Source organism: Scyliorhinus torazame, chromosome 1 (assembly GCF_047496885.1).
Source record: "Scyliorhinus torazame isolate Kashiwa2021f chromosome 1, sScyTor2.1, whole genome shotgun sequence".
Lineage (NCBI taxonomy): Eukaryota > Metazoa > Chordata > Chondrichthyes > Carcharhiniformes > Scyliorhinidae > Scyliorhinus > Scyliorhinus torazame.
Genome location: NC_092707.1, coordinates 67436814 through 67463971, shown reverse-complemented (window position 1 = coordinate 67463971; position 27158 = coordinate 67436814). Strand labels below are relative to the sequence as shown.

At 44.2% G+C, this 27158-nt stretch overlaps 1 protein-coding gene and 1 long non-coding RNA gene across 7 annotated transcripts in view; one reads left to right on the top strand and one right to left on the bottom strand.

Moving 5' to 3' along the window:
• Positions 1-455: 455 nt before the first annotated feature.
• LOC140408658 (RBPJ-interacting and tubulin-associated protein 1-like) overlaps positions 456-27158 on the bottom strand; it is a 30784-nt gene continuing 4081 nt past the window's right edge. For all 6 annotated transcript variants that reach the window (XM_072496193.1, XM_072496186.1, XM_072496178.1 and 3 more), the window contains 2 exons: positions 23555-23931; positions 456-4069 (listed from right to left, as the gene is read on the bottom strand). In XM_072496193.1, coding sequence (XP_072352294.1) covers positions 3499-4069; positions 23555-23859 — 876 coding nt within the window. In that variant the 5' untranslated portion in view covers positions 23860-23931 and the 3' untranslated portion in view covers positions 456-3498. The remainder of the gene's footprint in view (positions 4070-23554; positions 23932-27158) is intronic.
• On the top strand, positions 23872-25271 carry LOC140408681 (uncharacterized). The gene is made up of 3 exons (XR_011940172.1): positions 23872-23937; positions 24047-24162; positions 24727-25271. It is a non-coding gene; the product is annotated as an uncharacterized lncRNA (long non-coding RNA).

Below are 27158 nucleotides of genomic sequence, written 5' to 3'. Positions count from 1 at the left end.
GCTGGAAGCTTGTAAAATGATGAAATTACTATTTAACATTTTAGAAAGAAAAAGATGGATTTTGCATTTATATGGCAACTTTCATACTTTCAGGACATCCCAAGTGTTTTATAGCCAATGAATTATAGGCTAATATGGCAGGTAATCTGCATGCAGCTCAGAGCCCCACAAACAGCTATGAGCTAAATGTCAGCCAGAACACCAAGAGAATTTTCCAATGTTTTTTTAAAAATATTTTTTATTTCCTCCATTTTCTCCCAAATTTACACCCAACAATAACCAATAATCAGTAACGAATGAAATGTCAATCCCCATATCAATAACAACGATCCCATCCTCCCACCAAACCCCAGACATTAGCATTTTAACATAAACAAATGACAAAAAGGAATCAGGAAACACCCAGTCACCATTAACACATATAGTCCCCCCCCCCCCCCCCCCCCCCCCGATGTTCGATGTGATCCAATTCTCGAAAGTGCATAATGAATAACGCCCATGAATTGTAGAACCCCTCCATCCTTCCCCTCAGTTCAAATTTGACCTTTTCAAGCATCAAGTATTCCAGCAATCCCCCCGCCACACCAGGGTACAGGGTGGAGAGGTTGATCTCCACCCTAACAGGATCTGCCTTTGGGCGATCAACGAGGCGAAGGCTATATCATCTGCCTCCGCGCCCGTTTCCAATCCCAGTTGATCCGACACCCAGAATATGGCCTCCCGAGGGCCCGGGTCCAGTTTCACATGCACCACTTTAGAGATTACCCTAAACACCTCCTTCCAGTAATCCTCCAGCTTTGGACAGGACCAAAACATATGAACGTGGTTTGCGGGCCGTTCACCCACATCTTCCACCTCCTTAAAGAGCCGGCTCATCCTCACCCTTGTAAAGTGTGCTCTATACACAACCTTCAGCTGTATCAGCCCAAACCTCGCACACGAGGTGGAGGCGTTCACCCTCCAGAACCCCTCCTCCATACCCTCTCCCAACTCTTCCACTTTGCCTTGATCCCTTCTAGCGGTGCCTTCTCCTCCTCCAAAATAGAATTTTCCAATGTTAAGGGATCTTTTGTATCCCCCTGAACAGTTAGTTTGATGTATTTTCCAAAAAAGACAACACCAATACTGCTGCATTGAAGTGCCAGCCTCAACTGTGTACTTAATCCAATAGTAAGGCTTGAACATTCAGACTCTGAGCCAAGCTGAACCAAACATTCACTTCATAAACAGGAATACTACTAAGCCAAGTATAAATTTTAGAAAACATCTTCTGCATTCATGGAATCCCCATTTGGCCCATCGAGTCTGCACCGACCCTCCAAAAGAGCACCCTAACCTTGGCCCACCCCCCACCCTATCCCCATAGCCACATCTAACCTCTGGACACTAAGGGGCAATTTAGCATAGCCAATCCACCTAACCTGCACATCTTTGGACTGTGGGAGGAAACCAGAGCACCTAGCGGAAACCCATGCAGACAGGGAGAACATGCAAGCTCCACACAGTCACCCAAGGCTGGAATGACCCTGGGTCCCTGGCACTGTACCACCCTTCATCATTATAATAGGGAATGGTAGATATGAAACCTATTTCTTGCTCTCCACCCCAAAATGGCTAAAATATTGCTATCAAATATGCCCACCTAAAAGATGTCTGCCCTGCAGCCATTTTACGATAAAAGCTGTGTTAATTATCTAGAAGGTCAAGACTTCCACCACTATCCTGGAGGGGAGGAGGGCCTTCCTTAAAAAAGTGTTCAGTCAATCTGATAGCCTGGCAGCTCTGTAGTGCCAAGTGGCAGGTTTGAGCAGTGGCCACTGCCAGGACTTATCCCAGAACAAGAGGTGGTTATGGGGCCAGAATTCAAGGTGGTTATGGGGCCAGAATTCAAGATAATTCTGTGGAATCGGCAGGCCCAAGCTGGCAGATCCCATTGGGTGGTGAGGGGGGAGAGTTGGATTGAAAGGATGGGGAAAGGGTTAAAGGAGAGCATTGATCTTTGAGGAGTGTACCTCCGATCGTCTCAGAGGACTCCCAAAGATGGTGCTCCCTCATTACCCGATACCGGCCCACACAATAAAAGCTGCCAGGCTACCAACCAGCCATGGGCCTCCTTTGCCATGGGTAAAATTGCAGTTCAGCAGAATGAGGCACTTAAACAGGCAGTAACTGGCTACACCAGCCCACCATAAAATGGGAGTCAGGGGAAGGCCACACACACACTACACTCTACAAGGGCAGCACAGTGGTTAGCACTGTTGCTTCACAGCGCCAGGGACCCGGTTTCGATTCCGGGTTCCTTCACGCCGGCGAATTCTCCGTACCCACTGCAGTGAATGGAAATTTGGCTGAGCGGCAAACTTTCCGACCTCACTGGTAACGAGGCGACTCACAACGGAGAATCCCACCATGCATCTCCTAGATCCAGTCTCTCCCACAAGGGGAAACCGACCCTCATCCTGCCAAGTTCCCTCAGGATCTTACAGGTTTCAATAAGATCACCTTTCACTCTTCTCAACTCCAATGAATACTGACCCAGCCTGCCCAACCTTTCCTTACAAGATAACCCCTCATTCCAGAGATCAGAAAGGAGACCTTTCTCCAAACTGCTTCTAATGCTATTATATATTTTCTCATGTCAGGAGACCATAACTGAAAAGTACTCCAAATATAGTCTGCCCTCTTAATTAAAACTTTACAGTTGGTATTATTTTGCTGAAACGGTTTTACCCAAGGCAAATATATATTTCTCCGAGATGCAGTGCCCAGAACCAAATGAAGTATAGTTAACTCCCATCGTTCGTGGGTATTCCATTCCTGCAAATTCTCAGGAACTGTGAAATCATGAACGGCAAACTTATGCACATGCAGTGTGGGCATATGCAACATGCGCAATTTCTACATAGGAACAACGTGGAAAAGTTTAATATTCTAAACCACGCATGGTGAAGCTCTGGGGCCACGAACCACGATTAGGTCTACAACTACATTCGCGTGGGTAAATAGATTTGTGGTAGAATGGGTCATGAACAACAGGAGTTGATTGTACTCCAGATGAGATCCAACCAAGGCTGCTTATCTCCCCTTTGCATTCCAGCACCTATATGGTAAAGGCCAGCATTTCATAAGCCTTTTGACTATTTTTCTGTCCACTAGTTTTTAATCATTTCCAGGCATGAACATCTAAATCTTGTTGCCCTTCTACAGTTCCTAGTTTTTCACTAATAAGAAAACGTTAATATTTATCTTTCTTGGATCCGAAGTGAAATCAAACTCACACTTCCCCAAACTGAGCTTCATTTGCCAGTTTTGCCCACTCACTTAAATGGACATGACTTTTGAAAGATATTCATACTTAATAGGATTGTTGACAATCAACCAAAAACAGCACCGTTGCTTCTCGGTACTTTGAAATCTGAAAACGTAACTACCCCACCGACACCAAAGTGGTTTTGGAAATAGCTCATTCTCCTTTATAACCCAATCCAGTCACTGTCTTTAGTATTTCCAGGGTGGATTTAACGTGACAGAATCTGTTGTCTTGGGATAGCTGCATGAAACAGAATCTGACACACTACCAGGTCTCTGTCTATTGTAACGCTGCGGTTCTGAAAGTAAAGTAAAAGCTGAAATTGGTCTACACTGCAACTGCTCTGTATTCCTAGTAGTATTGTGTGTGGAATCTGCCTTGGCTATTCTTTTTCTAGAGCTGTGCATCCTAGTTAAAGACTGCGATGGTTCTCGAACAGGGGTGTCATTAGCAGAGTCGTTATTACTGTTTGACCTCTTCCAATAATCTGCTTTACCTCTGTATTCAGCGATAAAATCAGTCGAAGGTTCTCTTGTGACTGAATAAGGTGGTTTCACTGGATTTCCTTTGGTAGACGAGAACTGAGTGTTATGAGAACAAGATTCGCTTGAACTAATTTTATGAACAGTGGGAGTCCACAGGAGTGGTCGTATATTTCTTTTATCTTCTTGTGTAGTCCATGGTGCCTCCCAGCCTGGGTCATCTTGCTTTGAGCCAAAAAGAGACTCGTCACAGTAGCTGGGCTTACGGCATTTTAACCTTGGTTAATGAAAAAAATAAAGAGAACATAATATTCGATTAATGCACAAGACACCGATAATGTTTTCTTAAATACAGTTTAGCTGCACCAGTTCTCCCCTGGGGTCTATTTATTAAGATGGATTGTACTATTTTGTAACAATGAGCTAACAACGACTCAGCCAACATTCCAAATGAGTTTGTGCTCACATGATACAGAATAAACAACATTCTTGGTTTAAACAGAATGTTTCATGAGAACGTTCCTGCAAGTCAACCAAACATTTGTTAGCATTATTAAAACACAGATGCTGAACTAACAAAGCACATGACTTGGCAAGACTGTTCAATGTAACTGGCCTCAAGATATTACAATCTATCCGTACTATGACTGAAAGTAACTAAATTTAAATTGAAGCTAATCATGGCTACATAAGTTGAATAAAGAATTACAAATTCAGTAGTGCCTTATTGCGTATCATTTTATTGACTATTCTGCAGAAATAGGGCAGCACGGTAGTATAGTGGTTAGCACTGTGGCTTCACAGCGCCAGGGTCCCAGGTTTGATTCCCTGCTGGGTCACTGTCTGTGCGGAGTCTGCACGTTCTCCCCGTGTCTGCGTGGGTTTCCTCCGGGTGCTCCGGTTTCCTCCCACCGTCCAAAGACGTGCAGTTTAGGTGGATTGACCAGGCTAAATTGCCCTTAGTGTCCAAAAAGGTGAGGAGGGGTTCTTGGGTTAAGGGGATAGGGTTGAAGTGAGGGCTTTAGTGGGTCGGTGCAGACTCGATTGACCGAATGGCCTCCTTCTGCACTGTATGTTCTATGTTCTAAATAAAGGCATCTCTTCAACTGTAAGTCATTGCATGATGCAAGAATCATAGAATTTCACAAAACTTGCCTTTTATTTTTTCTAATCCAAAAGAACATTTCAGAAATTAAATTCAATACAAATGATTTAGCATTCCATTTTCACAAAAGGTTGTTTTATATTTTTACATGTACAAATTCCAAAGAAAATAAAGTAACAAGAACTTGGAAAACCGGCGCAGGTGTGACAGCGTGCATTACATTTTAATTGAATGTTCATTGGCTGCCTCAGTCATCAAAGAGTCAATATTCCGAATGCTGATGCTGCCTAAAGGCACCATGCACCTCTTAAAGGGGAGGTGCACTCTGACAATAAGTGTTGAAGATTTCTTTTCAAACCTGAATCAGTGCTATGATACTTTGAGCAATGGCTGAAGGTGCAAGAAAGCGAGCGCCAAAGTTTTCAGACAATCCACTGGCCTTGGTGGAAGAGGTGGCAAGGAGAGACAACCTGTATCCAATATGGAGGTGGGGAAGAAGGTCCTGCAGACACATGCTCAGGAGCCATCAAGAAGAAATAGCCGTAATCTTAATGCCAAGAGTGTTGTTATCTCACATAAGTCAAAATGATTGACTTCACCTTTTCCTGTCAACTACTCCAACAGCCTCATCCACAAACAATCTCTATCAGAACTCAACCCTCTTATTCATATGCTTTGCCTTGCTCTCATACACTTAACACTGCTGTAAGCCTCACACACACACAGATTGTCCACAAAAACAGTTATTCTACCATGGTAGTCACATCACAAATATATTGTATGACATGACAAAGTTCCCACTTTCTTGCAGAAGGTGGTGATAAATGAAAAACAGCTGATAAGAGCTGGTGGACATTAATGGAGAGGCAGTGGTGGCCATCATGGGAAGGTGCAGTACAATGGAGAAAGGTTTGGTTTCTGTATGCAGTGTGTCATGACTCTGCCTAGAAACAGCATAGACAATATTCAAAGGACCTCAATTGGTATGAGTCTCTTCCGGTAACAAGTTTAGAATGGCATTTTAGATAATAATCAAGTGTGAATAGCTTTTGGAGCAGAAACAGATCATAGACGATTAGGAAGGTTCCTGAGATATGTTAATATATGGTCAAGGAGGTTATTGGGAGCAGACAACTGAATACACAGAAGGCATAATCAAAGAACAACAAGGGTATAATTGACCAGTTACTGAGAAAGAAGGCAGGCATTTACCATCTAGCAGTCTCAGAAACAGGACGGGCCAGTTTCCAGCCACCAAGCCTGAAGGCCAAACAAGCTTCTAAGTCTCAGAGCCAAGGCAGTGCAGAAAACCTTAATAACAGCAGTTTTTAAATATCTTCGCTGGATTAGAAAAAAGACGCTTCCCAGATTTGAGTATCTTCCCTGTACTGTGTGGTCACAATAGCTGGTTATTCAATTCGGATGGTGTTTGGGGAACAGGGGAAGTCTTATCGAGTTCAGATATTGTAAATGTATTTTGTAACAAAGGGTACATTCTATAGAAACTGTATGCAGTAATTCATACATCTTAATTGTGTGAGAGTAGTCCTGTTTGTGTGTATTTGTCTTTTCTTTAACAGTTTTTAATAATTGTCACACGGCGACTGGGCTATTTATTCTCACTAGGGTTTACCTTGTCTCCTCAAAACAAAACAAAATTATACACCCCCACAAACCGGTGTTCCAAGTTGGGATACCCTCACAAATAATGTCAGCGTGCTTCATGACAATTGCGTCATGCTTAAATATAGAAATTTAGACTGGAATGTGATCCTATTTGATGTTACTATTGAATGAGAAGGTTCTGGAATGGAACCCTGGCTCAAATGACCGCGGGGGGATTCTCCGTCCCACCGTTCCCCTGCCGGCAGCGGGATCCTCCGTCCCACCAGCTGGCCAATAGGGCTTCCCATTGTGGGCACCCCCATGCCATTGGGAAATCCATTGGCGTGAGTGCGCTGCTGGCAAAACAGAGGATCCGCCGGCAGAGAATCCAGTCCCGTAACTTTCACTTTTCTTTCAGAAAACGGGGATGCAGAGATTTACTAATTAGCTTTTAACAACAAAAATAAATTATTAAACATGAAAAGTTTGACTATAATACAATGCTCCTTCACTCCCACTTATCTTCACAAATATACACAGATTTCAAGGTTACAAAATATATAAGAACATAAGAACTAGGAACAGGAGTAGGCCATCTGGCCCCTCGAGCCTGCTCCGCCATTTAATGAGATCATGGCTGATCTTTGTGGACTCAGCTCCTCTCCGGCCCATACACCATATCCCCAAATCCCTTTATTCTTTAGAAAGGCATCTATCTTTTTCTTAAAAACGTTTAAAGAAGGAGCCTCAACTGCTTCACTGGGCAAGGAATTCCAGAGATTCACAACCCTTTGGGTGAAGAAGTTCCCCCTACACTCCGTCCTAAATCTACCTCCCCTTATTTTGAGGCTATGCCCCCTAGTTCTGCTTTCCCCGACCAGTGGAAACAACCTGCCCGCATCTATCCTATCTATTCCCTTCATAATTTTATATGTCTCAATAAGATCCCCCCGCATCCTTCTAAACTCCAATGAGTACAGTCCCAGTCTACTCAACCTCTCGTCATAATCTAATCCCCTCAACTCTGGGATCAACCTAGTGAATCTCCTCTGCACTCCCTCCAGTGCCAATATGTCCTTTCTCAGGTAAGGAGACCAAAACTGAACACAATACTCCAGATGCGGCCTCACCAACACCCTATACAATTGCAGCATAACCTCCCTAGTCTTGAACTCCATCCCTCTAGCAATGAAAGACAAAACTCGATTAGCCTTCTTAATCACCTGCTGCACCTGCACACCAACTTTTTGCGACTCGTGCACCAGCACACCCAGGTCCCTCTGCACAGCAGCATGTTTTAATATCTTACCGTTTAAATAATAATCCATTCTGCTGTTATTCCTCCCAAAATGGATAGCCTCACACTTGGCAACATTGAATTCCATCTGCCAGACCCTAGCCCATTCACCTAACCTATCCAAATCCTTCTGCAGACTTCCGGTATCCTCTGCACTTTTTGCTTTACCACTCATCTTAGTGTCGTCTGCAAACTTTGACACATTGCACTTGGTCCCCAACTCCAAATCGTCTATGTAAATTGTGAACAACTGCGGGCCCAACACTGATCCTTGAGGGACCCCACTAGTTACAGGTTGCCAACCAGAGAAACACCCATTTATCCCCACTTTCTGCTTTCTGTTAGTTAACCAATCCTCTACCCATGCTACCACTTTACCCTCAATGCCATGCATCTTTAGTTTATGCAGCAACCTTTTGTGTGGCACCTTGTCAAAAGCTTTCTGGAAATCCAGATATACCACATCCATTGGCTCCCCATTATCTACTGCACTGGTAACGTCCTCAAAACATCCTACCAAATTAGTCAGACACGACCTACTCTTTGTGAACCCATGCTGCGCCTGCCCAATGGGACAATTTCCCTCCAGGTGCCCCGCTATTTCCTCCTTAATGATAGATTCCAGCATTTTCCCTACAACCGAAGTTAAGCTTACCGGCCTAGAATTACCCGCTTTCTGCCGACCTCCTTTTTTAAACAGTGGTGTCACGTTTGCTACATTCCAATCCTCTGGGACCACTCCAGAGTCTAGTGAATTTTGATAAATTATCACTAGTGCGTTTACAATTTCCCTAGCCATCTCTTTTAACACTCTGGGATGCATCCCATCAGGGCCAGGAGACTTGTCTACCTTTATCCCCATTAGCTTGCCCAATACTGCCGCTTTAGTGATTACAATCATCTCAAGGTCCTCACCTATCATATCCTTATTTCCATCAGTCACTGGCATGTTATTTGTGTCCTCCACTGTGAAGACTGACCCAAAATACCTGTTCAGCTCCTCAGCCATTTCCCCGTCTCCTATTATTAAATCTCCCTTCTCATCTTCCAAAGGACCAATATTTACCTTAGCCACTCTTTTTTGTCTTATATATTTGTAGAAGCTTTTACTATCTGCTTTTACGTTATGAGCCAGTTTACTTTCATAGTCTACCTTACTCTTCTTTATGGCTTTTTTAGTAGCTTTCTGTTGTCCCCTAAAGACTTCCCAGTCCTCTAGTCTCCCACTAATTTTTGCCACTTTGTATGTTTTTTCCTTCAATTTGATACTCTCCCTCACCTCCTTAGATATCCACGGTCGATTTTTCCCCTTTCTACCGTCTTTCCTTTTTGTCGGTATGAACCTTTTCTGAACACTGTGAAAGATCGCCCGGAAGGTTCTCCACTGTCCTCAACTGCTTCACCATGAAGTCTTTGCTCCCAGTCTACCTTAGCTAGTTCTTCTCTCATCCCATTGTAATCGCCTTTGTTTAAGCACAAAACACTAGTGTTTGATTTTACCTTGCCATCCTCCAACTGTATTTTAAATTCCACCATATTGTGGTCGCTCCTTCCAAGAGGATCCCGAACTATGAGATCATTAATCAATCCTGCCTCATTACACAGGACCAGATCTAGGACCGCTTGTTCCCTTGTAGGTTCCATTACATACTGTTCCAGGAAATTATCCCGGGCACATTCTATAAACTCCTCCTCAAGCTCCTCCTTTACCAACCTGGTTAAACAAATCGATATGCAGATTAAAATCTCCCATGATAACCGCTGTACCATTTCTACATGCATCCGTTATTTCTTTGGTTATTGCCTGCCCTACCATCCTGTTACTATTTGGTGGCCTATAGACTACTCCGATCAGTGACCTTTTCGCCTTACTATTCCTGATTTCCACCCAAATTGATTCAACCTTGTCCTCCATAGCACCAATATCATCCCTTACTATTGCCCGGATGCCATCCTTAAACAACAAAGCTACACCACCGCCCTGACCGTCCATTCTATCCTTTTGTATAGTCTGATACCCTTGGATATTTAACTCCCAGTCGTGACCATCTTTTAACCATGTTTCAGTAATAGCCACTAAATCATAGTCATTCACGATGATTTGCGCCATCAACTCATTTACCTTATTTCGTATACTACGAGCATTCAGGTAAAGTACACTTATGCTGTTTTTTATGTCTTTGTTATGAATCCTAACACCTTGATCAGTAACTTTTCGCAATTTATTTTTCCTGTTACCCTTTCTCCTAATTTTCCTTGTCTTTGAACCCATATCTCTACATAATAACCTGTCATGTAACCTGCTGCCTTGATCTCCATTAACCATTATACTGTCCAGAGCTTTACACTTCCCTTCCCCCCAACTTGCTAGTTTAAAGTCCTTGTGACCAACCTATTTATCCTATTCGCTAGAACACTGGTCCCAGAATGGTTCAGGTGAAGACCGTCCCAACGGTACAGGGCCCTCCTGCCCCAGTACTGATGCCAATGCCCCATGAAATGGAATCCCTCTTACCCGCACCACTCCTTTAGCCACGTGTTAACTTCTCTAATTTTCTCAACCCTATGCCAATTGGCACGTGGCTCGGGTAGTAATCCAGAGATTATAACCCTGGAGGACCTGCTCTTTAATTTAGTCCCTAGTGTTTGATAATCCCCAAACAGGTCCTCTTTCCTAGTCTTACCTATGTTGTTAGTCCCAACGTGGACCACAACAACTGGATCCTCCCCCTCCCTCTCCAAAATCCTTTCAAGCCGATCAGAGATGTCACTCACCCTGGCACCGGGCAGGCAACATACCATGCGGGACTCTCGATCTGGCTTACAAACGATGCCATCAGTCCCCCTAATTATAGAATCCCCTACAACTACCACTTGTCTTTTTGCTCCCCCCTCCTGAATGGCTTCCTGTACCACGGTGCAGTGGTCAGTCAACGCATCCTCCCTACAGCCCTCTTCCTCATCCACACAGGGAGCAAGTACCTCATACCTGTTGGACAAGGTCAAGGGCTGAGGCTCCTCAACTCCTAAACTCAGGATCTGCCTACCTGCCTCCCTTGCAGTCACACCACTCTGTCCCTGGCCACTGTCCGAATTAACAGAACTTATTCTACCGGGTGTGACAAACAAAGCGTCCAGGTAATGTTCCCCCTCCCTGATGTGCCGCAGTGTGTGCAGCTCGGTCTCCAGCTCATCAATTCTGAGCCGAAGCTCCTCGAGCAGCCAACACTTGCTGCAGATGTGGTCACTGACGGTCTCAATGGGATCCACCAGTTCCATCATCAAACAGCAACAGCACATCACCTGTCCAGCCATATTCAACTAGTTAATTAATTTAAATAATTTATCTTATGCTATAATGTTCTCAGTCCCTTTAAACCCACAGGCTGACTGTGGTCAGACACAGTCCACTCTGAAACCAAGTGGCTGACGCCACCTGAGCGAACTTCTGTGGATTTCTCCTCAAATTCCCCTCCCAGATGATTGTCACACGAGTGTTTCCAAACACCTCTCAAAAAGACACTTTAAAATCTTCTTTCAAACAATGCTTCCCTTAGTTGTTTTCATCAAGGATTCACCTTCAGATTTTCCAACTATCCTTTCAAACAAGGCTTTCTCTCGGCTATTTTAGCAAGGTCAAGCTCCAGGCTTTCCAATTCTCCTTTCAGTATCCTTTGTCTTGAATTGCCACTTGCATCCAAACTTCTACACAAAAAACCAAGTACTCAGTCCCCAACAGAATACAAAGACTGGAAATAAGGACATCAATTTTTATGATTGCTTTAGATTGGCTTCTGGCTTCTCGCTAACCAACTTCACCCAATTGCTTCACTTTTCAACTCAGTCTTTAACTTCAGTAATCTGTACCTGTTCCAAATCCAGTTTCTACTTGCTCTTCTGACTTCAAACTTCCAGGTATATCTCTTTTCATTCTCTAGTTTCCAGAACAAGCTGTTCTTTAGTATCTGGTGTGCTTTTTGGGAAGTCTGTCTTTTTGCAGCTCCCTTGTCCAGCTTCTGCTTCTGGCAGAACTGAGGGAACTATTCTCTCTTCAGCTTCATAGTTCCATCTGCTATGAATTCAGCTAAAATGCAATCACAAGGTCTGTCACTCCTGATGTGGCCCCTGGTTACTAAACAACATATCATTCTTTCCCCCAAGCTCGTGTTTGCTTTTCCTGTCATAAACTCTCTCAGCACAATATAGCCACAACTTGAACTGCAACCAATTACACCCATACATACAAACATCTTTGCTTAACGTGAATCTAGTGTTATATCTTTTCCTACAGAAACACTAAATTAAACCTACTTAAATCTATCTTAATTTTTAATATTCAACCATACAATTATAGATCACTTAAAACTACCTCTGTTTTACTTACAGCATTTTCTGGCAGTTCTTTTTGTCTTGTAAGAGGATGATTTGATGGTTAGTCATAGAAATGTAAGTAGCATTATTGGTCAATGCGGAGTTGTAGCTGAATTTACTGTATTGCTCATGGACAATTTGATCTCGTTGAGCTGGGGCAGATTGGGCTCGACAGTATCCTCCCTTACTCTGTTGCAATTCCTTCCCTTCACTTCCTTGTGCACTTGCTCCCTAACCTCTTAGCTTTTAGGTGGTGGTAGGACTGGTCCCTCATCATGGTTTTTTAAAAAATATATATATTTATTAAAGTTTTTTAACACAACTTTTCTCCCTTCCAAACAATAACCCCCCACCCTCGTAACAAAAAAAAACGAGAAATCGCGCAGAGCAAGATATATACATGGCAAAATGATATATTTACACAGCTTTGTACACTGGCCCTCACCCGTACGTGCTAGTTTCCCCAACCCTTCATGTTATCTCTTGCTCATCCACCCTCCCAGGTAGTCTCCACCCCCCCCCCCCCTCCCTCCCAGGACGTCCCCTCCACCCCCATCCCTCATCATGGTTTGCATACCATGCAGCATACTACTGCATAACTTGATATTGATTTAGCAGAGCGGCCCAGGCAGTGGAAGCATTGTTAAAGAGGGCGCCTATGGTGTGATCTTTTATTTGTATTGTGGCAACCTGTCTCTGTTGGGCATTGATTCCAGACAGCAGTGATACCATGTCATCAGTAAATAACATGCCTTGGTAGATAAAATACAGCTAACACAAGGGACTACTGCAGAATAAAGGCATCATAAGTACTACCAGGATAATAGACATTCACTTGCGTGATCAGCAAGCTGCCTGTGGTCACACACCAGCTGCATATCGAGGCAGTGTTCCCCCTTTCAGTTCAGTAGAGTCACACCATTTACGTGTAAAACAGTGATCATGCAGTGAATAGCACCTGATGACATGGAGAAGTCTGCAAATTGAGCAAATCCTCATGCTCGCTTCACCTGCTTGTCTCTGGCAAGAGGGAATGAGATGAAGCTGTCACTTTATACAGAGTCTCAGTGACCTTCCTTAATGTGGAGATGCCGGCGTTGGACTGGGGTGAGCACAGTAAGAAGTCTTACAACACCAGGTTAAAGTCCAACAGGTTTCTTTCAAATCACTAGCTTTCGGAGCACTGTTCCATCCTCAGGTGAATGAAGAGGTAGATTCCAGAAACATATATATATATAGACAAAGTCAAAGATGCAAGACAATGCTTTGAATGAGAGCATTTGCAGGTAATTAAGTCTTTACAGATCCAGAGAGAGAGAGAGAGGTAATCCCAGGTTAAAGAGGTGTGAATTGTCTCACACCAAGAACAGGAAGCTTGGGAAACTCAGCATCACCACCAGCAACAACCAAGCCTCCCCCAGTACCATAGTAGAAAACAATACAGGGAAATCTATTGTCAACTTGTCAGACTACACCCTTCAACCAGACAAAATCAAAGTGCTCAGCAGAGGGCTCAATTTCTGCACCACAACCAAAGTGGACCCCATCAGTCTTGCGGCAGACATGGAGGAATTCATCAGGCGAATGAGGCTCCGGGTGTTCTTCCACAGACCATAAGAGGCCGACAGCGAACCCAATGAGACAACCAATGAACCAGAACAGCAGACTGAGATATCTGCGGTGCGGCAACCTAAGAGGAAAGAGTCGAATTGGACCCCTCCGGAAAGCCACTGCCCTAGACTCGACATGTATGCTCAAGCTCTCAGGAGTCGCGTCAATGCCAGATTCATCAGTCGCATTCACAAGACAGCTCTGAACGTCACCCAAGCACAACGCAACGCCATCCGCGCTCTCAAGACCAACCGCAACATCGTCATCAAACCAGCAGACAAAGGAGGGGCCACTGTCACACTGAACAGAACAGACTACTGCAAATAAATGTACTGACAACTCAACAAGCAGGAACACTACAGACAGTTACCCACAGATCCGACCAAGGAACAAATCTGCCAACTCAACAGACTGATCGAAACCTTGGATCCAGACCTTCAGAGCACCCTATGTGCTCTCATCCCATGTACTCCCCGCGTTGGAGATCTCTACTGCCTCCCGAAAATATACAAGGCCAACACACCAGGACGGCCTATCGTATCAGGCAATGGGACCCTGTGTGAGAAACTCTCTGGCTTCATCGAGGGCATCTTGAAACCCATCGTATAAGGAACGCCCAGCTTCTGTCGCGACACGACGGACTTCTTACAGAAACTCAGCACCCATGGACCAGTTGAACCAGGAACATTCCTCGTCACAATGGATGTCTCGGCACTCTACACCAGCATCCCCCATGACGGCATTGCTGCAACAGCCTCAGTACTCAATACCGACAACTGCCAATTTCCAGACACAATTCTGCAACTCATCCATTTCATTCTGTATCACAACGTCTTCACCTTTGACAACAAGTTCTTCATCCAGACACACGGAATAGCCATGGGGACCAAATTCGCACCTCAATATGCCAACACCTTCATGCACAAGTTTGAACAAGACCTCCTCACCGCACAGGACCTTCAACCGACGTTATACACCAGATACATTGATAACATTTTTTTCTTTTGGACCCATGGCGAGGAATCACTGAAACGACTACTCAATGCCATCAATAAGTTCCATCCCACCATCAGACTCACCATGGACTACTCTCCAAAATCGGTTGCATTCTTGGATAAACTCATCTCCATCAAGGACGGTCACCTCAGCACTTCGCTTTACCGCAAGCCCACGGATAACCTTACGAAGCTCCACTTCTCCAGCTTCCACCCTAAACACATTATAGAAGCCATCCCCTATGGACAAGCCCTCCGTATACACAGGATCTGCTCAGACGAGGAGGAGCGTAACAGACATCTACAGACGCTGAAAGATGCTCTCGTACGAACGGGATATGGCGCTCAACTCATCGATCGACAGTTCCAACGCGCCACAGCAAAAAACCGCACCGACCTCCTCAGAAGACAAACACGGGACACAACCGACAGAGTACACTTCGTCGTCCAGTATTTCCCCGGAGCGGAGAAACTATGACATCTTCTTTGCAGCCTTCAACACGTCATCGATGAAGATGAACATCTTGCCAAGGTCATCCCCACACCCCCACTACTTGCCTTCAAACAACCACGCAACTTCAAACAAACCATTGTTTGCAGCAAACTACCCAGCCTTCAGAACAGCGACCATGACACCACACAACACTGCCATGGCAATTTCTGCAATACGTGCCAGATCATCGACATGGGTACCACCATTACACGTGAGAACCATCACCCACCAGGTACGCGGTACATACTCGTGTGACTCGGCCAATGTTGTCTCCCTCATACGCTGCAGGAAAGGATGTCACGAAGCGTGGTACATTGGCGAGACCATGCAGACGCTGCGACAACAAATGAACGGACATCGTGCGACATTCGCCAGGCAGGAATGTTTCCTTCCAGTTGGGGAACACTTCAACAGTCAAGGGCATTCAGCCTCTGATCTCCGGGTAAGCGTTCTCCAAGGCGGCCTTCAGGACGCGCGACAACGCAGAATCGCCGAACAGAAATTTATAGCCAAGTTCCGTCCTCAACCGGGACCTTGGATTCATGTTGCACTACATTCACCCCCCCACCATCTGGCCTGGGCTTGCAAAATCCTACCAACGGTCGTGGCTTGAGACAATGCACACCTCTTTAACCTGGGATTACTCCTCTCTCTGGATCTGTAAAGACTTAATTACCTGCAAATGCTCGCATTCAAAGCATTGTCTTGCTTCTTTGACTTTGTCTATATATATGTTTCTGGAATTTACCTCTTCATTCACCTGAGGAAGGAGCTCAGAAAGCTCATGATTTGAAACAAACCTGTTGGACTTTAACCTGGTGTTGTAAAACCTCTGACTGTGACCTTCCTTAGGCAGCAGTGTGCAACAAACAGAAATGTTGCCTCTATCTTCAGCAGTTGCCTAGAAGGAGCCAGGTCCATAAAAGTCAACAGCCAGGGTCACATGTGCAGCCACAGTGTCATGGGAGTGTCCCTTTAAGAAATGTTGTGTCTTCTCAAATGGCTTCAGTGATGTCATTGTGTGGGTGGAGATGGGCTGTGGCTCTGGGTTTTTAGTTTCGTTTTTGAGCTGGGAGCTGGCGATGGCTCTCAGTTTTACTTTTGTTTACACGTTTGGAAGCTGGATTCAAACAGAGAAGTCTTGTCGTGTCTCTCTCTCCCTCTGCATGTTAAAAGGTGTCTCCAGATCACCTGATAATTTAAAAGTGATAACTGTTTTCTGGAAGGAATCCAAACCTGAAGTTTTGAAAAGAACAAGAAGTATCCATACCACAGTCTCAAAGATATCTGGTCTTGAGTGTTGTGTGCTGGGCCACATCTTTTGAAAAGGGGTTTTGGTTTATGGGATCTCGTTATCAAATTGGGACAGTTTAAAGTTGGAATTTATTAAGGGTTATATATAGAGTACTGCAGCTGTGTGGGGTATTGCTGTTTGTAGTTGATAAAAATGTTTACTGTGTTTGTTTATAAAATGCTAACTGAATTCATAGAATAAACTTTGTTTTTGATTAAAAGTGCTGAAGGCCTTTGTTGAATAACACCTGAAAGGCAGGCCCTTGTGCTCCTCATAACCAAAATCTATAAACAGTTGTAGGTCAGGTGAACTTCATGATATACTTTGGAGTTTTCTAAACCCTGGCCCCTAACAACAGGCAATGAACTCCTTTCCTTACTTTGAAGTTGCAGTTGTCATTATAACAGTTGGCATATTTCTATACATCTCTTTGGTGAGCTAAAGATATCTCATGTATTTCAGGTACTCTGGAGGTTGAGTGCAATGGTACCAGGAAGGAAAAGCAGAAGCCAGGATTGCTATCCTTAGAGCAGAGAGGTTAAAGGAATACTTATAGAGGTGTTCAAAATTATGAAAGGTTTGATAGAGTAAATAAGAAGAAACTGTCTCCAGTGGCAGAGGGATTAGTAACTAGAACACACAGAATTAAGGCAATTGACAAAAGAACCAGCAGTGAAAGGTCTTATGATCTAAAACATAATGCCCGAAAGGGTGGTGGAAGCAGGTTCAGTAGTAACTTTCAAGAAGGGTATTGGATTAGTACTAGAAAAGAACATATTTGTTAGCTTATGGGGAAAGAGCAAGGGAATGAGACCAATTGAATAGCTAATTTAATCAGTCAGCACAAGCACAATGGGCTAAATGGTCTCCTTCTGTGCTGTAGCATTCTATAATTCTACCAGGTTAAAAATACACAATAGGCAATTAAAAGAACTCCCTAAAATATTTAAGTCTATCTGATGACAGCCAGTCCTCTGTCTCTTTGACATAATGGAACATAATTCAGAATTGTGGTCCAGCTTAAAAGAATACTACCAAGATTTGCTGAGTCAGAAGAAAATTAGAGATCATCTCAAACATATAATCCAATGTCCCTTTTCTTTAACTACTCCCATCTTTCTTTGAACAGGCATGTGTCAAAATTTATTTGAAACACCAAATTAAGGGTAAGCCTAAATGTGAATAAGATTGTGAAAGATTGTAGGAGGGCAGATCGGTGGCAGGTGTAGTGCAACATGGGAAAAGGTGAAGTAATTTTGTATGCTTTGTAAACTGCAAAGGAGTGCGAACTGAGTTTGTACCAAAGCTATTTGGTTTATTGTAACGTAAAGGTATTTACAATATACATCAGAACCCAGCCGGGTCTGACCCGTCAGTTCCATCCTTGGCCGACTTTATATGGAATTTAACCATGATCAATCTCGGCTCCCTGTCCCCTTCCCAACGGAGCCTGTATTTGGCGAGACACAGGGGATAGTGATTGCTCCCGCCCAATATGTCAAATGCAGGTTGTAGCAAGGTGCAAGACTAATGAACGGAATTATATATAAATTGATAAGATTTGAAGTGAGTAGAAAATTAGTAGAGTAGCGCATCCTTAATTTGCAAATGTCTGTTACCAAAGGTGCCAATGCAAGTAGTTTAGGCCAAAAAAAACTTTGATTTTGTATCTATAGACATAGAAGTCAAACATAGGGAGGTAATGTTGAACTGTACTGTGGTACTGGAAACAGGCTGAGAAGAAGCATAAGCCAGGAACAGAAACAGCCACATGAGGCCCCAGCTGAATTGATACAGGCTGTCTGCAAGAGCACTCAAGTCAACACATAAACTCATTATTGCTATATGTACTTTATGATTACCCACTCACGTTTACACAAAAGTACAAGACCATGCTATGAATAGGTAACGAATTTCCAGACACAGGTGATTAACTTTGCAGCAGGACAAAGGACAGAAAAAATAAGCTATTCGCACACCTAGAGCAGATGAATGGCTTCTCCCTGGTGCAAACCCACCTGTGCATCAGCAATTGAATCTCATAGTGAATGTATTTACATGTGGTCCATGTCCAATGGGCTAATAGCTGGTCAGATGAGGGTATTTCAGAGGACAATGGATCTTGTCTGAATGAACCTGGATGAACAGGAGTATTCTGTTTATTCCCATTAACGAGTTCGGGTCTGAATGCAACAATAGAACTCAGGCCAGTTGTGGGCATATACCTATGACTCAATGACAGCAGACCGGTATAAAGGAAGGAACATTGGAACAGATCTTCAGCGATAACCTGGGAGTCCCCCAGGCACAACTATCAGAAGAAGAAGGGACCCTGGGTTTCGAAGCCCAGAGAAGATATCCACATCGAATGATCGTAGCCTGGCCAGCGACCTTCACTACGTGCGGGTAATACCTAGAGCTCAGCTGTGAGTCAGCCATATTTTATGTGAGTGAGAGAATAGTGAATAAAATTGTGTTAAACCATGAACCTGTTTTGTCCTTTTGTTCATCTCACAAACAAGGGCACCTAGGTAAAACGTTTGAATAATAAACTGGTCGAAGTATCTTTAGATTTTAGACATAACAGTGCAGAGGTACAAAAAAATTTATTGTTTTTGCATGAGGTACAAGCATACAAAAACAAATTTATAAATGTCTTTGCTATTTTCTAAATGTATATTTATTATAATTTAAAAGTTCTCTTATTCAGCAAAGTACTCAAGTCTTAGCTTATTTTTGTCATTTTTAATGAGAGGTGTGATGCTGCCTCTTCACTCACAAATTTGTTTATTAGGAGTGCTGCTGGAGAGTTGGATTCACATAACAGACACGCACACTCTCTCTTGTATGCATGCACATACATACTCACCTCTCCCTCTCGCTCACACACAATCTGAACTCTCTTTCACACACACAATTTCCTCTATCACACATGTTCTCAACTCACCCTCACACAGCACGCACACACCTTCCTCACACTCACCAATGCACACATTAACACACGCCTCACATGCACCACACGCACACCTCACACTCACGTACATCTCACACCCATGCACACCTCACACGCACACACACCTCTCATGCATGCACACCTCTCACACATGCACACCTCTCACCTCTGTCACCCTAGCTCCATGGCCACTTCCCCTCCTGCCCATGGCTGCCTCTCTTGCTCCACGGCCACTTTCCCCATTCCATTTCCTGCTGCCTCCCTCCATTGTCACTTCCCCTCCCAACTCGGTGGCTGCTACTTACCTCACTCTTATGTCTACATGCCTTTGCCTCGTCTGAACTTTGAATACTCACTGTTGCTATTTCCAGCTCATTAAATCAGAGACTGCAAAGGGGCTGACAAGTACGCTTATCAGTAGCAAACGCAAGGTGAAAACTGCCTCCGATTGGACAAGCTGGAAGGACAGCTTTATCCAAATTTACAATGGCCAGGGCCAGACCTACCGGCGAACCCCTGGATGTCTCCTATGGAACCCCAGAGTTCCACAGAACCTAGTTGGAGAATGCTGAATTGGGCTATAGTTGGCAGCATGGTGTATAATTTTCGATACTCTATTATAGGAAATCGAGAAAGAGTGGAAAAATACAGCATAATAAGGATATACTGTTATAAGTGAGTTGTGGAAGGTGAAACATTTTTAACTAGAGATTATGAAAATCGTGGTTTGGCACAGTGGGCTCGATAGCTGGCTTGTGGTGCGGCAGCGTGGGTTCGATTCCTGTGCCGGCCTCCCCGGGCAGGGCCGGAGTGTGGCGACTGGGGGCTTTTCACAGTGACTTCATTGAAGCCTACTTGTGACAATGGGCGATTGTTGAGGTTGCTGTGGGGGGCCCCGGGTCGCCACCTTCCGGCGCCTGTTCGGGGAGGCCTGTGTGGGAGTTGAGCCCGCGCTGCTGACCTTGTTCTGCACTGCAGGTCGGCTGTTTGGCCCACTGTGCTAAACCTGCCCTGCCTTGGGATTCTGCTAAGGACATATTTTCTAGGGGCTGATTTAGCACAGGGCTAAATCGCTGTCTTTGAAAGCAGACCAAGGCAGGCCAGCAGCACGGTTCAATTCCCGTACCGGCCTCCCCGAACAGGTGCCGAAATGTGACGACTAGGGGCTTTTCACAGTAACTTCATTTGAAGCATACTTGTGACAATAAGCAATTTTCTTTTTTTTTTCATTTGAAGTTGCTGGGCCACCTGGTAGAGGTCTTCACGATTCTTCTGCTTCTTGATTCTCTGCCGGAAGGCATGTCTTTGACGATTATTTGCTGAGCCACTTTCAAGTGCCACGATTTTTTACTTATGGGTAGGACTAGGGGCATGTCGCGAGTCAATCTCAACCATTTCCTCTTCAAGGTTATGATGAGGTAAATAATGGTAGATTATTTTCTCTGATCAATAATAAGGCCCCAAGGGGTCATGTCTATGAGCACAAAAAGAAATAAAGAGGACGTTAAGCAGAAATTTATTTACACAAAGTATTTAGGACGTGGAATTCTCTGCCACATAACATTGTTAAACTGGAGTACAGTAAGCCTTTTATATTAAATAAACGTTATGGGTACAAGTAGGACTGGGATTTGACTAGTGACTCGTGGTGGAAAATACAACAGCAAATTCCATGGACCAGATGGCATCCTTTTTTTTATTCATTTACGGGATGTGGGTGTCGCTGGTTAGGCCAGCATTTATTGCCCATCCCTAGATGCCCTTCAAAAGGCAGTGGTGAGTTGCCTTCTTGAACTGCTGCAGTCCTTGAGATGTAGATAAACCCACTGTGCTGTTCGGGAGTTCCATGATGTTGCCCCAGCAACAGTGAAGGAACGGCAATATATTTCCAAGTCAGGATGGTGAGCGACTTGGAGGGGAACCTCCAGATGGTGGGGTTACCAGGTATCTGCTGCTCTGTCTTTCTAGATGGTAGTGGTCGTGGATTTGGAAGGTGCTGTCTGAGGAACCTTGGTGAATTACTGCAGTGCAATTGTAAATGGTACACATGGCTACCACTGTTCCGTTGGTGGTGGAAAGTATGAACGCTTGTGGAAGGGGGAGCAACCAAGCTTCGTCCTGGATGGTGTTGAGCTGCTTGACTGGTATTGGAGCTGCACTCATCCAGACAAGTGGAGAGTATTCCATGACACTCGTGGCTTGTAGATGGTAGACAGGCTTGGGGAGGGGAGGGGGGTCAGTTTTCCTAGCCTTTGACCTGCCTTGGTAGCCACAGTAATAATATGGCTAGTCTAGTTCAGTTTCTGATTAATGGTAACCCCCAGGATGTTGATTGTGGGGGATTCAGTGATGGTAATGCTATTGAATGTCAAGGGGTGGTGGTTAAATCCTCTCTTGTTTGAGATGGTCAGTGCCTGGCACATGTCAGCCCAAGCCTGGGTACTGTCCAGGTCTTGCTCCATTTAGATATGGACTGCTTCATTATCTGAATCGCCACGAATGGTGCTGAACATTGTGCAGTCATCTACAACATCCCCACTTCTGACCTAATGATTGAAGGGAGGGGGGGTCATTGATGGAGCAGCTGAAGATGGTTGGGCCTAGGACACTACCCTGAGGAATGCCTGCAGTGATGTCCTGGAGTTGAGATGATTGACCTCCAACCATCACAACCATCTTCCTTTGTGCCAGGTATGACTCCTACCAGTGGAGAGTTTTCCCCCTGATTCTCATTGACTCCAGTTTAGCTAGGGCTCCTTGATGCCATACTCCAACAAATGCTGCCTTGATGTCAAGGGGAGTCACTCTCATCTCACCTCTGGCATTCAGCTCTTTTGTCCATGTTTGAACCAAGGCTGTAATGAGGTCAGCAGCTGAGAGACCCTGGCAGAACCCAAACTGAATGTCTGTGAGCAGGTTATTGCTGTAAGTGCCCCTTGGTAGCACTGTTGATGACTCATTCCATCACTTTGCTGCTGATGGAGAGTAGACTGATAGGGCGGTAATTGGCTGGGTTGGATGTCCTGTTTCTTGTGTACACACAAGGTCAATTTTCCATATTGCCGGGTGGATGCCAGTGTTGTGGCTGTACTGGAACTGCTTGGCCAGGGGAGCAGCAAGTTCCGGAGCACAAGTTTTCAGGACTATTGCCGAGATATTATCAGGGCCCATAGCCTTTGCAGCATCCACTGCCTTCAGCCGTTTCTTGATATCATGTTGAGTGAATCATATAGGCTGAAAACTGACATCTGTATTGCAGGGGACCTCCGGAGGAGACCGATATGGATCATCCACTCAGCACTTCTGGCTGAAGATTTTTGCGAATGCCTCAGCCTTGTCTTTTGCACATATGTGCTGGGCTCCTCCATCATTGAGGATGGGGATATTTGTGGAGCCTTCTCCACTGGTGAGTTGTTTAATTGTCCACCACCATTCACAGCTTGATGTGACAGGACTGCTGAGCTTAAATCTGATGTGTTTGTTGTGGAATCACTTAACTCGGTCTATGACTTGCTGCTTATGCTGTCTGGCACACAAGCAATCCTGTGTTGTAGCTTCACCAGTCTGACACCTCATCTTTTGGTCAGCCTGATGTTACTGCTGGTTTGCTCCCCTGCACTCTTCATTGAACCAGGGTTGATCCCCTGGCTTGGTGGTAATGGTAGAGTGGAGGATATGCTGGACCATGAGGTTGAAGATTGTGATTGAATACAATTCTGCTGCTGCTGATGATGGCCCACAGCACCTCATGGATGCCCAATCTTGAGTTGCTAGATCTGGTCGAAGTCTATCCCACTTAGCACGGTGATAGTGCCACACAACACAATGTAAAACTTTTCAATTTAATTCTATGATCAATACCCCCCAAACCAAAAAGTTGAGTTGGGTTTACTGCATGCATCACCCACTTTTCTTCCCACTCTATTCAGCCCAACACTTCATTTATCATTCTCATGTCAGGAAAATTTAGTGAGTCATTTAGACACCTCACGTAATACACTAAAATTCAAACATTCATACAATGCCTGTCATCATTACCTGTATTTGTTCTTTTTTACTGGTGTGCCACCACACTTAGATGGGGTTGGAACTGGACCAATATCTCCATTTGCGCTCGGCCTTATTTGTGAACTTGGACTCCAGAATAATGGTTGTCGAGAGCCAGTTTGAGATGAGGAACCCCATGGTGGTTCAAATTCAGCCACTGAACTCTGAAGCCCATTAGAATGGCCAAATAAGGTTTCATCCACAAAGGAGGTCTTTGCTCTCACTCTATAATGACTGCATCCTTTATGACATACACGACTGGGTTGAACATCAGTGACTGCGAAATTGCCTGACATGCCTATTCCTCGAGATGGTATTTGGCACGTTAGCTTGGCCACTTTGGTCTTTTCAAGTATAGTGAAGTCAGTCTAAAGGTGAGAAAAAGGAAGAGTTTTTTGAAAAACTATTATTTTCAGTAATTCTGTGTGTCAGTGTATTATGATGGCCTGAAAATTGTTAAGACATAATTATTTCAAATTGTAGCTGCTGTACCAACACCCGGATGAGGTCAGCTAATTCAGCAGGAACCAACAATCAAACCGAGGAACTTATCGCTTCTTTGGCTCAGAGATTTCCTGGTATACGTCAGCAAGCCATTGGTGAGTCTTAGCTGTTTTGAATATAGAAATCAGCGAAACATTCCATGTGTAGCAATCCCAGTATCAGCAGTTCAAAGATACTGTACTGGTAGATTGTACTGCCATTGTAATATTACATGACAAGTTGAAAATAGTGCGGCATGTAACATGACAGCTCAAATAATACTTGCAAAATCCACTTTCTTCCACCTCCACAAAATAAAACACTTTTGATATCAAAGGAAGCAATATTATGGCACCCTAGCTAACTCCTCTATCATCCCAAAAGTTTATCCCCTTCCCTCAGCATCGTCCCATACAATTGCAGGTGTGACACCTGCCCTTTTAACTCACCATCCAAGGCTCCAAAAACTTTCCAGATGAAGCAACCATTTACTTGTACTTCATTCATTTAGTATACTGTATTCGCTGTTCCTAATGCAAGGGAGCCATGGAGAGACCAAACGCAGAATGGGTGACCACTTTGCGGAATACCTTCGATCAACCTGCAAGCTTGACCTCAATCTTCAGTAGCATGCCATTTTAATTTACCACCATGCTCTCACACACAATTTCTGTCCTCAGGCTGCTGCAATATTCCAGTGAAGCCCAACACCAGCTTGAAGAACAACATCTCATCCTGCGATGAATCACTGCAGCCCTCCGGACTCAACATTGTGTTCAAACACTTCAGACCATGGATTCTGTCCACTATTTTAATTTTATTTTTGTCAAGTGATATGCTGTAACTTGTTTTCATGTTCTTGCTTGTAGATAGAGGCATTCTGCCATTAACACTTAGTCGGGACCAACACTTTATTTCTTTACTACAACCATTACCACTCCCTTTTTCTTTTGTTTCATGACATCTTCAGCATTTGATATCTCCTACAGTCGAACCCATTCCTGACCTTTTCTTTTATTGTTCTTGACCTGCGTCCCTTTTTCAACAGCATAAAACCCATCACATTTCTACTTCTCTTCAGTTCCGAACTAAAGTCATAATTGGACTCAAAAAAGTAACTCTGCTTCTCTCTCCGCAGATACCACAAGACCTGCTGAGATTTTCCAATACGTTCTGTTTCTATAATGTACAACAATTAAATTTCTTTAACAAATTTTTAAGCAAAGCTTCAGAATTATTTTGTAACAATACCAAGACAAATCAGCTAATGGTGACAGATCTTGGAGTACGGAATGTAAATAGGCAGGCTTTCTGAAGAATCAAAAAAAGAACATCAGCTGAAGAAAATGAAGACCTTCCTCAGTAATAAACTATGACAGCCTGAAACCTGGGAGCTGAAGGGATCACTGAGCTCACGGGTCTCACCCATGATCTCTTCCTCTGGCAGATGTAGAGAAAATCAGCTGCGTTTGTCCAACTGAGCACTCACCTGATCAATCTCTAAGCACCTCCCTTAATTTCTATCAAAGTTGCTTCCAGCATACCCCCGCCCTGCACCACCCCATAAAGTAAGCAATTTGCGGTTCAGTGTCTTGTTCGATAACCAGCAACTTGGGCCTTAAAACTCCAACAATATTTTGTAAGAGACACAAACACCACTCCTACTGAGCATTACTTTATCTCTCTTAAACCCTCAACATTGAACATGACCTCAGCTACTTCCACCACCCCACACATACAGATCACCATAAGAATCAAACTATCTCTACCAATCAGCAGTATAGCCAATTCCTCCCCCACCCCACCCTCTCCAAACTAAGTATCACCTTGGCCCTCATGAACTTCTAAAGCCCTTTAACCATACTTCCCATGTTTCCCATCCCCAAGGAGCAGTTCAGGTCTGGAAGCCCTTTGTCCCACCACACAGCATTAACTCAGACTTTCCACACTGAACAAGGGGAATAAAACTGGCCCACATTTTTGCTGCCACGAAGCAGAGAAATAGTTGCTAGCTCAACCCAACCTCAGTTTCTTTCCCCAGCCTGCCAAGTAGCTATTGGATCTGAGAACCAGTACCCTCTTCCCCAGAGGTAATCCAGTAATCAAGCAAATATTGCCCAGATCCTTCTCTGAACCCCTTCCTCTCATGTACTTCATCCTCCTTCTCCGTATCCACATCTTAGTCCTGCCTATCCCCCTTTTGCAATCTCAATGGAATGAAGAAATGGCAGAGGCATTGAACAAGAATTTTGTGTCTGTCTTCACATAGAAGACACAGATTTCATACCAGAAATAGATGGTAACCGAGGGGTAAAATGAGTGAGGAAATTAAGAAAATTAGTATTAGCAGATCAGAAGTATCAGAGAAACTGAAGGGACTAAAATCCAACAAATTCCCAGGGCCTGATGGTCTACACTTTTGAGTTCTAAAAGAGAGCTGCAAAGATAATGGATGTGCTGGCTTTGATTTTCCAAAATTCTTTAGATTTGGAAACTATCCCATTAAATTGGACATTGGAAAATGTCACAACACTTTTCAAGAAAAGAGAGGGAAAACAGTGAACTACAGGTCAATTAGCCTAACATCAGTTGGAGGGAAAATTCTGGAATCTATTATTATGGAAGTCTTAACTTGGAAAAATGTGATGAATGTAGGAATTCAGATATTGTCTTATATGTAGCTGGTACTACCGGGAGCAGAGTGGCGCAGCGGACGCGTGCTGGGCCCATAACCCAGAGGTCGATGGATCTAAACCATTCTAGGGCAGCACGGTGGCGCAGTGGGTTAGCCCTGCAGCCTCACGGCGCAGAGGTCCCAGGTTCAATCCCGGCTCTCGGTCACTGGCCGTGTGGAGTTTGCACATTCTCCCCATGTTTGCATGGGTTTCACCCCCACAACCCAAAGATGTGCAGGCTAGGTGGATTGGCCACGCTAAATTGGCCCTTAATTGGAAAAAATTAATTGGGTACACTAAAGTTATTTTTTTTAAATGTAGCTGGTACAATGGATAAATGTCTGGGTTAGTGTGTATCTGACAGCTGCAGTAATGTTTTTTTAAAATCCTGGTTTGAAAGGCAGCTAGATTTTGGGGCCACAGAGTTGCAATTAAAA